The following is a 12,439-nucleotide window of genomic DNA, read 5'->3' as shown; positions in this document are numbered from 1 at the left end:
GCCTTCAAAAAAGCATTGTTGTAAGTGTATATAGTGATGGTCCTTTAAGGTTTGTCATCAAAGCCATTTTCATTGACACTTTTGGTGAGGTTCGTTAAAGGCCCATCATTAATTCTCTCTTTGGTGACACCTCTAGTGACGATCTTTTATTGACCCTCACTAATGCTCTTTTTCGTTACTTTTCATGACGGTCAAAAAATGTTCGTCATCATTGATCATTCCAATGAGTTTTTTATGACACTTCATGCCTATGACAGACTTTTAAGGTCCTTCACCAATGTCGCATATGGTGACGGTCTTTAGAAAAACGTTGTTGTAAGTGTATATAGTGATGGTCCTTTAAGGTTTGTCACCAAAGCCATTTTCAATAGCATGTTTGGTGAGGGTTGTTGAAGGCCCGTCACTTTTCTCTCTTTGGTGACACTTTTGGTGAGGGTCGTTAAAGACCCATCACTAATCTCCCTTCGGTGACACTTCTAGTGATGATCTTTTACTGACCCTCACCAATGCTCTTTTCGGTTACTTTTGGTGACAGTCAAAAAATTTTCGTCATCATTGATCATTCCAATGAATTTTTGATGATGCCATGTACATGTTACTATATTTTTTGTCAAAAGATAACGAACCATTGTTGTGGAGTCTTTTTCATTATGTGTCCAAGCTCATATTGGTTATAGTTAGTCAATTTGTTAATAAGTAATTAGTGTGTATCATTTCCATCAAGTCATAAGAATATAGTTTTCCTATGATTCAACACATGACTCATCTCTATTAGGTTTATTATCTAACAAATTTCCTTTAAATAAAGTTCCACTAGTGTGTGTATGAACTATATTATTTAATACATAATCAAGCTTTGTCAATTCTATTAGTGAGAGATAACTAGCACTCCTCAACACTCATGGCACACCTTAACATGGGTTGGAAAAATACACTAACATTCCTTGGCACCTCGTACATCTTGGAACATATTTGTACTTGGAACATCTTTGTACCTAGAACATCTTGCCATGAATAGGACACCCAAGCACATGTTCGCATGCCCTAGCATAGCATAACACTCCCCTATCATGTGTTGGCATGCCTTGTAGTCCCTAACTGCCCTGGAACACCTTGGCATAATATTGCATTGACAAACATTATCACTTGGCACACATTGGCACTTGGCATGTATTGGAACATATTATTAGTGTGCCTAGCATGCCCCTTTTAAAAAATATAAAGTCCCGACTTACTAACACTCTTATGTTCTCATTTTATTACATTTTAGCTTTGTTATTCCTTTTTTTCCTTGAAACTCCATGACTCATATTGACATACTCTGGCACCCTGCACATCCTAGCATGTCTTAGCACCTAGCATGCCTTGGTAGTATTTGGCACATGTTAGCACACCCAGAAACTACCTAGCACACTCTAGCACTTCTTGACATTCCCTGATATTTCCTTGCATGCATTACCCATGCTTAGCATACCTTGTCACTCCCTCCTTGGCATGATAGCTAGCACTCACTGACACTCCTCGACACATTCCCATCTAACACATCTTTGCATGCGTTGGCACATCTTGGCCACATGTTTCCCTTAGACTCTAACATTCCTTAGCACTGCCAAGCATGCCTTGTCAGTCCTCCTTAGCACACTTGGAAACCATTGACACTCCTTGTCATACACTCTTATTCATTCATTTCTATGCATTATGACGCAGTGCTCCCTTGTGTTTCCCTAACACTCCCTAACACTCCTTGGCAGACATTGGCACACCCTGACACTTGGAACACATTGGCATGTTTTCCTAACACTCTATCATGCCTTGGCACTGCCTAACTTACCTTGTCACTCCCTCCTTAGCACACATAGAACTTGCTAAAACTCGATATCACACACTCTTATTCATTCATTTCTATGAAATTGAAACTAGTTCTCCCTTGTGTTTCCATGGCACTCGTTAGCATGTGTTGGCACCACACCCTAGCACCTAACACATATTATCACTTGGCATGTCTTGGATTGACTAACATGCCTTTAAAATCTCTAGCATATGTTAGCACTTCGTGGAATTACCTACACACCTTGGCACTCCCTAGTTTTCATGCCCTCATCAAATAGCCTTACCTTTTTTGCGACTTGGGAACCCAACCAAGTCATTGAAAAAAAAGTGTTGTGCCTAGCCCAAAGTCTCCCTTTGTCTGAAACTACGTTTTCCATCCCCTTATCGCAATCACAAGCTTGCCTCATGCAATTCTTATTCTAAAATTCTCCTAACACACTTCGTCTTTGGGACACCTGGAATTCACTAGCACTCCCTGACAGACACTCTTATTCATTTGTTTCCATGCATGCTAACCTAATTCTCCCTTATGATGCCTTGGAACTCCCCAAAACTCCTTAAAATGCAAGGGAAATTGTTTGGCATGTGTTAGCACACCTTTTCATTCCTTCGCACACCCAAGCACTCCTTATCTATCATGCCCTCACAACTACCCTTAATTTTTTTAGACTTGGGAACCCAACCAAGTCTTGCTTCGACTACAACAACTTGGCTAAGTTACAGGTACTACAACTAGACTATGCCTTGTTTACCTAAGAATGACCTATAAATCATCTTAGGCTACTCATGTCCAATCTTAACTCATTCCACTTAACAAGTTACCATGTCAAGGCTCACATCCAATCGTGGCCATAAAAACAACTAAGCAGCATAGTTTACATCTTGACATACCATAATTCCTGGCATGTATAGCAATATATTAGCACTACGTGGCACATGTTAGCATCCATTGCATTCCTTGTCATTCTTTGGCACACCCTACCACTCCCTGACATGCACTAGAACTCTAAGATGCCTTGACACTACCTATCATACCTTTTCACTCCTCCTTAGCACAACTAAAACTCATTGACACTCCCTGTCACACACTCTTATTTATTCATTTCCATGCATTTGAAACTTGTGCTCACTTGCATTTCACTCACACTCCATAACAACCCTTGGCATGTATTGGCACACCCTAGCACCTGACACATCTTGGTGTGTTTCCCTAGCCTCTAGCATGCCTTAATAATGCCTAACATACCTTATCACTCCCTCCTTATCACACCTGGATTCACTGACACTTCCTGTCACTAACTCTTAATATTTAATTTTAATGCATTATTTTTACCTAGTGCTCCCTTATGTTTCCCTAACACTCCATAGAACATGTTGGCGCACCCTGGAACTTGGCACATCTTGGCCACATACCGCTCTAGCACGCTAGCATGACTTAGCGCTTCCTAGCATACCATGACACTCCCTCCTTAGCACACATGGAACTCATTGAAACTCATTGTCACACACTCTTATTCATTCATTTCCATGCATTTTGACCTAGATCGCCCTTGTGTTTCCCTGAAACTACCTAACACTCAACACATATTGGCACACCTTGGCACTTAGCACATATTGGTATGCTTCCCTAACACTCTAGCATGCCTTGGAACGGTCTAACATATCTTGTCACTCCCTCCTTAGCACACCTAGAACTCATTGACACTTCATTTCCATCAATTTGAAACTAGTGCTCCCTTGTGTTTCCCTGACACCTAGTCCTAAGACTCCCTATCATGTGTTCACACCATACCCTGACACTTGACACATCCTAGCAAGCCTTTGCACTTGGAACGTCTTGGCATGCCTAACATGCCTTGGAACTATCTAGAATGTGTTAGTACTTACTAGCATTCCCCGACACACCTTAGCACTTTTTTGCCATGCACTCATAGACAACCTTACTTTTTTTTTCGGCTTGGGAACCCAACCAAGGCATTTGAAAAATAATGTTGCGTCGAACCCAAAGTATACCTTTGTTTGAAACTTCTTTGTCTATCCCCTTATCACAACCATATGATTACCTCCTACAAGTCCTATTATGAACATCTCCTAGTACACTTCATCCTTGGGACATCTAGAGTTCACTGACACTCCTTTGCACACACTCATATTCATTCATTTCCATGCATTTTGACCTAGTTCTCCCTTGTGATGCCCTGGCATTCCCTAACACTCCTCATTATGCATTGACACTGTTTGTCATGTGTTAGCATGCCTTTTCATTCCTTGGGATGCCTTTTCATTCATTAGCATGCCCTGAAACTCCTTAGTTATCATGCCCTCACAACTAACCTTACTTTTTTTGGGACTTGGGAACCCATCCAAGGCCTTCCTCGACTACAACAACTTGACCAAGTTACAATTACTACAACTAGACTATGTCGTGTTAACCTAAGAACTGACTATAACTCATCTTAGGCTACTCATGTCCAATTTCAACTTATCCCAATTAACAAGTTACAAGTTACCAAGTCAAGGTTCATGTCATTATCCAACCTTTGGAACTATCATTTTTCACTTCTATCTCATCAGGGAAGTAGCTTGAATGGTTACAGAACAAGGACCCTATGAGCCAATCGTTCATGTCATTCACATGGTGCCCACACAAAAATGAAAGTTCAATGGTTTATCATAACCAGACACTCTCTAATGGGTTTCATATATCCCCAATTTATAACAATGAGTTTCATTCTATTGTCGAAGCCTATAAGTAGTGGAAGGATTATATTCTGCCAAAATAAATGGTCATCTACACCAGTTGTATGCTTTTTCCTACTCTATGTAATCCTTGGGAGTTAGTTCCCATGTATTTTATGTCATTTTTTTCATCAGTCAAGCATGGTAATGAATGTGTTTTTGTTGTTGTTGATCACTTGCTTAGGATGGGAATTTTGACACCCAGTAAGAAGAGTGTCGCAAAAAAATCCACTCATAAGCTCTTCTTCAATCATATTTTGGTTCATTTTAGGTTTCCAAAGACCATATTTCCTGGTAGGGATAGTTGGTTCCTTAGTATTTTCTGGTTTAACCCTTGGTTGATGATGGACATTAAGCTTGACCAAATCCACTGCCTTCCATCCCTAGAGCGATAAATAAAAAGTAGTCAATATGATTATGTAGATGTCCTTAGAATATACAATTATGAGAATCCACATACACATGTTGAAAGCCTTCCATATTTTCAATAGAAATTCAACATTGCTCTTCATATTTCTATTCGCTACAAGCCTTTTCAGGTGTGCTTAGGGTCCCAACAATTGGCACAAATTAATGTAGCTATATTCATGGAATAACACATGAAGATACCTCCCATTCTTTTAATTAGGTAAGCAAAGCAACCAATTTTGAGGAACATATCCAACAAATTCAACAATGAGTTCATGATATTTTGTAGAAACTTGCTAACTCCAAGTACAAGTAGATACACAATCCATTGGGTTTCACATAAGTTTTAGGTTGGTGACAAGTTATGGTTGGACTCGCATTAAGATAAATTAACAAACTCCCATAAGAAGCTCATACCACTTTAATATGATCCTTACACCATCACCAAGTCTGTCGGTGAGAATTCTTTTTAGGATAGTCATTGGACGATTTATATTACTTCAAAGCTATATGTTAGGATGATTTATGCTTGACGGCGTGCATGTCTAGAAAGAGTTCCTTTAAGATAATGAAAAATATGATCACACCATTATAACATAAATAATTGGGATATTCTACTTGAATGATATTAGGTAACTAGACAAGAGATTTTAAGAATGACATTTTTAGGGTTTGTTTTATATCATGGTATGCAGATCATTATGTTTTTTTCCAAAACATTTACATATGACTAAATTTTTTAAATAGTGCATCACTCTAATATTATTTCTCTTACATTCTCCTAGGTTATAATTCAAAATATCATAGGTACTAAAGCTCATGAAACTCTTATTTTTTCCTATAAATAGCTATAACTCTCTGTTGTAGCGGCTACAACCACCCTCCAAAATTTTGCCTTAGCTTCATTTTGGAGCCTCCCTTCCAACCATTACAACAACTTGTCTTTCTTCATCAGGTTCACAAGCTTTAGTGTTTTGCTTGCACAAACACAACATGTCAATCACAACTTGATGCATTCCCCTCACAGGTTGTTCACTCGGACTTGGTCCAGCTGCAGGTTGAGCAACTTTCCCAAGAAAATTGCGCATTTTTGGAGGGAAACCAGCCTTCCCTCTAGAAATTGTGCAATCCTGTATGGCTTCCAACTAGGCTCCAAGATTGCGCAATTCTTCCAGTAAACACTCCTAGTAGGAATTGTGCAATTTTCCCCAGCAGGGCTGGTCAACCTAGAATTTTCACAAATCTAGGTGGCAGTCAGCTGCTTTTCCCAGAAATTGTGCAAATCTCCTGGGCAGCCAACCCAACTTCTAGCCAGAAATGCAAATTTTCTCCCAGTAGTCGAGCAATCTCTTGCATATGCAGCTGAGATGACCACTTCCCTCTGGGACCGAGAAAAACTAACTTGCATGCATGGGTTGCTTCTCCTAAGGCAACATGCAAATGCATCCCTTGTTTTAGGGATATTTTTCTAGCAGTTGGAGGTTACATGCAAGGATCATTTCAGAAACCTCCCACCAAGTGTCATTTTCCCTAGATTTGTGGCATGCGCATCACAACCTCGATGTTATCAAAACTCATCAACCAGGCACTGCAGAGCTCATTCCCTACATCAACCTTGCAGCTCTGAAATCCCACATCACATCTTGGAGCTGTCGACACATTCAACTCATCTGTTTTGGGGTAAGATCGCTTCCCATGCCTTGTGTTACAATTCTGTCGCTTTTTGTGTTTTCGCTTGTGTGAGTATTGTTTTCTTCATTTTAGTGAGTGCTTTTTTTCATTTACATGTATATTAGCTAGTCCTAGAATTGTTTCAATTTTCATTGCTATCTCACTACTATCGCATGCATGAAATTGTTTTTCATAAACGGTTGTCGATTCATCTACTCACCTCACCCACATGCATGTTGTTATGTTTTCTAAATCGATCATTCGCCATTTGCATGCATGATCATTCACTTATGCTTACACTCATTATCACCATGCATTTTCACTCACATTCACTTTCAGTTGCTCGTCAGTGAGTCTAGGTAGCCTTGGCCCAGACTCTGCCTCACCAAGACAACATCATGCAATCCTGAGAGGGAAGGCTCTATCTTCCTCTCAGGAAATGTACATTTATGCCCAATGATTATCGCCCAGGACTGTTTTGCGCATTTCTGAGGGACACTGACTACTGGCCCAAAAAATTACGTAATGCCATCATGGAGCTTGCAGCCATTGGTAGCTGAGATTGCGTATTGTGCAATTCCAGCAGTTAGCAGCCAGACTAGACTATTCATTGTGTAGCTCCAGTAGTCATTCATTCTCCCAGCAGCCCAGACTGTGCCTTGCGTAGTCTTGGCAGTAAGTCTCCCGACCTCCTAACCAAAATTGCGTAACCTTCATGATCAGTCACACAGGTATGTTGCAACTCGATTCTCAAGTTCATTTTGCTTTTCGACTAAAAAATTGCTTTCCATGAGTGTTGACATGTCTCTAGGTAATGCAGGTGTTCATTTTCCTCTCAACAGTGTAGGTGCAATAGTTTCTAAGAGGGAAGATTCGAAGACACCGCTCAGACCACACCTAGAGATGCAGTCGATCAAATGTTTATTAGCTTTCCTACTCATGAAGACATCAAGTTGTTCATAGAGAAGAACATCAAGATATCACAATGAGCAGCATCATGAACATCAGATGAAGGCAACATACTGAATGCAATGAACATAACACATGTAGCGAATCCAATGAATGCAAGAGGAAGGTTGTTGACAACACAGAGGTGAAACAAATTTGCAAGATCAAGCAGATCCATTGATGATGAAAGCAACTTGGGAGACTCAGCCTATGAGGTGACGGCGTGACATGAAGATCACGCAAAGGCATAGAATGGAACAAAGAATGAGTTGCATGTGCTGAAGCAACAAGCCAAGGAAGAACATGAAGTTGCACAGACAGATGAATGAGTTGCAGCATGAACAGGAACAACAGTGGGTGCAACATGCACTCACGGATGAAACTGCGCCCATACAAGTTGTTGTCCGATACCTAGGATTCCACAACTTTATGATTTAAGAAAAAATCATCACTTCTAATTACTTTGATGTTAAATTCATACTTTCTCATATTGTTGTGGTCCTACAATGAAGGATAGAGATCATATATTAATCTTGAAATTGCAGGCCTCATTCTTCTTTGGCATCTTAGGGTTTCATGCTTGATCTCTCTACTTATCAATCCCTACAATGAAGGATAAATATTATATATTAATATTGAAATTGCAAGCCTCATTCTTCTTTGGCATCTTAGGTTCACATGCTCGATCCCTCTGCTTATCAATCTCTCAAAGAGGGAGATGTCCAATTTGTATTTCGTGCGTAATTCATATTTCACAACAAAAGGACGCAACTATAAGTGATTGTCTAGGGGAATGAGTGAGATGTTAAGTGAAGGATTTGATGCAAGGAAGAACATGGATCTCCAAAAACTTGATGGCATATTCTATCACCACTATTTCTGCTTGCAATGCCTAGAGGAGGACATAATTTTGAGCAGCCCCAATGTTTTTCATTCCCACAACTTTTGCTTTTCTTAAAATTTTGAGGCTGGGCTTATGATCATGTTGAAGTAGCCCATCACATATTTCTTTGTATCTCTCAGATATATTGTGAAATTCCTCCTCAGCCTTTTCGTTGGCTTTCTACAACTAATGATTATGCAGCTTGATCCTTGATTTTTTGGGAAACAACAATAAATACTGGGAACTAATTATGTTGTCTAGAGATATCTCTGCTAAAGAAGATTTATTCGACACTTTCTTCTTCCCTTTAAATTTCTCGTCGCCTTTATCAACCACTAGTTCATCTCTCGTCCCTTTCTACCATACCTCTCAGACAGGTTGAACACCTGTTGATTTTATCTTGCACATATGTACACATTAATTCATTTTCTCTATCACGAAGTCTTACAGAAAGAACATACAACCTTGGCTTCAACATTGAATTTTTGAATCACCACTGATTCAAATAATATTTTTATCTACATAATAAATGGATTCCAGGAACTGATTTAGTGCATGGTTGGTATAACAAGTGACCAGAATAGGATCACATTGTATGTTAGATAGGAGGATTCTAGAAATGGTCAAACCAACATAAGTTTTCGCATTTCTAGGAGGGCCCTATAATGGTCAACTTATTTTTCAAGCCCTTCTTCATGACTTCTATCTAGCTTTCATCTACGATGGAATTACACTCAAGCCATTTGTGCAAAATGTGAAGTGTGATTCTGCCCAAACAATTTTGGATCCTCAAAAATGCACATTCTAAATTATATGCATCCTTTAATTTCCTCTTTTCTAGATAACCTGTCTCTATAGTTTGGAGTTATAATGATAGAAAGAGCTCCCCGAAAGGAAGCTCTTTTATTTATGGGCGTTGAAGACATTTCAAAACATGGACATAGGTATGAAGCTTCTTTGAAAGACAATATGAAAGAAATGACCTAGAGATTCCTGTAAAATGTAAAGAAAATTCAAACAAAGAGTGAATAGGGACCCATGGATGTGCCATTTCAAAACTTCTCAATTACATCATCAGGGCTGGTTGCCCCACACTCAGTCTAAGTAAGTTGCCCAATTTTCTCAGCCATAGTCATCTGAGAAAGAAAATCCTCAACTCTTTCTTCAATGGATTGGCCATGGTCCATTTAATTGTTTAGCCTTGTGAATTTAATTGGAAATATGTTATTGCACTTTCCAAAATTTTCAAATTTTAGTGCAAACTATATCTTTCTAACAAAGTTTGGAGATGCATTCTAATGAATCTTGATATCTCAATGAAAACAATAAATTTATGTATCATTTACTAGCAGCATATGCAAAACAAATGATACAATTAATTCAATCATGATTTTGGGTTTTAACTGAGGGAGTGGCATAAGGCACATTTATCTTATTTCGATTCAACAAAATTATAGAAGAAATTTGATTTATACTATAAAAAATAACTAATATGGAATGAGATGATTAATGCAGAATGTGTTAATTACTTTTAATTTTAATGTAGTTTGTATATAATGTATTAATTGTATAGTTTGCATGTAAAATTTACCTAAAAGATTAAAATGTAAAAATTAGTGTGATAATTATTAATATATTAAATATCTTTGATTTTGTGTATATTTATTCTTTTATTCTCAAGGAAGTGGTTGTAGCACTATTTTCATCCTCTGTTCATCAAGTTGGGTGTTTCTTGAATAGTGTCAAATATTTCAGGTGGTGGAGGTTTGAAGGACAGATTCATGGTTGCCCCAAAAACTCCAAGTTTTTATCTTTTTATGTAGTTGTTTATTCAAATTAGTTGATATGGTAAAAAATACATAATTCAATTTAAGAAGAAACATATTTAAAGTGTTCTATCGTTTTATTTATTATATTTATAGGCAATTATCTCCAATATAAGATTATAATTTTTCTCAAAAAACTAATTATTCTCTACATCAACCAAATTAAATTCAATGAAATCATTCCATTCGTGATGGTCATAATTATGAATTAATATATATAGAATCTTATGTATTAAATTTTTATTTTTTTTATTGCTTTTACTTAAAATGGAATTTTAATGTAACTAAAAGGTAAATTTTTAATTTCTTCAAGAGAAAAGGTTCTTGAGTGAAACATATAGATCCAAATTCCAAATTCCAACCCTTTCTCCTGCCTTTTTAAGCATACGATTTACCTATTCGATGAAATCTTCTCATACCTTCTAGTTATTTTGTGAAGTTCTAGGCAAGGAGAGCTTACTTTAAACATAGCAGATCAGACGCAGTTCTGGGCAATGAGGGCTTAGGGATTTAAACATAGCAGATCAAACTGTAGGCTTTTAGATTTCGGAGAAGAATGGCCTGTAACGAAGAGAAGGCGTAGTAAGAACCTGAACCTTAGTGAACACTGCCTCCCAGACCTCAACGATGAGATCAATAAGATGATTAGGGAAAAGGAGCACTGGGAATCTCAAATCGTAGAGCTTTGTGGCCCTAATTATGCCAAAGTAGGGGCCCAGATGACAGACTTGGAAGGAAACTAGGTGGATGTGCACAGTTCTGTCGGTGCTACCATTTTGCACTAGCTGCAAGACGGGTTTAACTCAGGCTTCACTATATCCCTATTATTATATCAATTGTGGCATGAGATTGATTATGGAAGAAAGAAAACCACATGTGGTGGCTGTTCCATTCATGGCGCAGGGCCATCTCATTCCATTCATGGAACTGGCAAAGCTTCTGGCTTCACAGGGCCTCACCGTTTCATATATAATGACTCCCGGGAATGCCAAATGGCTCTAGCCTCAGGTCTAGGGATCGAATCTGGACATCTAGATGGTGTCTCTACTGATGCCTTCCATCGAGGGACTACCTCTGGAAATCGAAAGCTCCGACAACATTCCCCATGATGTCTTCCATAAACTGGTCACTTTGTCCCACAAGTTAGCCGGCCCTTTGGAAGAATGGCTGGAGCAGCAACTTAATACCAAGGAGGTGCCCCATTACTTTCCCCCAATCTCAAGCATCATTGGAGACATGACTATGAGATGGATTCACTACTCGAGCCACAAGTTCAAGATTCCCATCATGGTTTTAGGTACGGTTGGGGCATTTGTCTGGTTCATCATGCACTCTGTCTTCAACTACATGCCACAGAAGAGCGTGGAGGGAGACGACGAAATTTTTGACGTTCCTGAACTGAACTTCGACCTCAAGCTACGAAAATTGGACATGAACCCAACACAGCGGGATCCCGATTCTTTTCCCATGTGGGATTTTCTGACAGAGAACATTAACAGCAGCATGGATGGTCGGGGTATCCTCATTAATACATTTTATGAACTCGATTCCTGGGGTATCGATCACATCAGAATCCTGACAAGGAAACCTATGTGGAGCATAGGTCCCATACTCGCTCCCACTATTTTCGACGATACAGTGATTGACCCAAGAATTATTAACAATCGGGGAAAGGCAATAGATATCGATGAGGAGGAATGCTTGCAGTGGCTGGGTTCTGGGGGCTGCGAAATTCCTAACCGTCTTCAAAGAGCTATTCGATAAAACCCTCGAGGAAAAGAAGAAGAGGTATACATATGATATTTACAAGTGAAACTATGCAAGTTATTATGGCTACAAGGATGACGAGGGCAGGATCTTAGAGAAAGTCGAGAAACATGCAGAGGAGGAGATGCAGGCTAGGGCACTAAGAGAGTGGTAGAGGATTGAGTCAGTCGAGAGGGAGTCTAGGTTAATGGTGAAGAGTGGGGAGGTCACTGCCGTTAAGATGGTTCTGTTCAAGGAAGAGGAGGATGTGGCGAAATAAATTGGAGAGCAAGAGAAGGGAAACCAACAATAGAGAGAGCGAGAGTTTGTTGCCCATGTGCCCCTACCGGATGAGGAAGAGATTGAGCGCATGGTTATGGAGAAGAAG

General features: G+C 39.1%; 1 protein-coding gene across 1 annotated transcript; it reads left to right on the top strand.

The window, feature by feature from the left end:
• The first annotated feature begins 11,340 nt into the window (after positions 1–11,340).
• Positions 11,341–12,069, top strand: LOC149228737 (scopoletin glucosyltransferase-like). The gene has a single exon (XM_089380845.1). The coding sequence runs from the start codon at positions 11,341–11,343 to the stop codon at positions 12,067–12,069; it is 729 nt and encodes a 242-aa protein (XP_089236971.1).
• Positions 12,070–12,439: the final 370 nt, after the last annotated feature.

Source organism: Pinus tabuliformis, chromosome J (genome assembly GCF_031772625.1).
Source record: "Pinus tabuliformis cultivar Carrire ecotype Pingquan chromosome J, CPIR1, whole genome shotgun sequence".
Taxonomy (NCBI): domain Eukaryota; kingdom Viridiplantae; phylum Streptophyta; class Pinopsida; order Pinales; family Pinaceae; genus Pinus; species Pinus tabuliformis.
The sequence above is the reverse complement of the archived record's forward strand: the minus strand, read 5'-3'. Positions and strand labels throughout refer to the sequence as shown.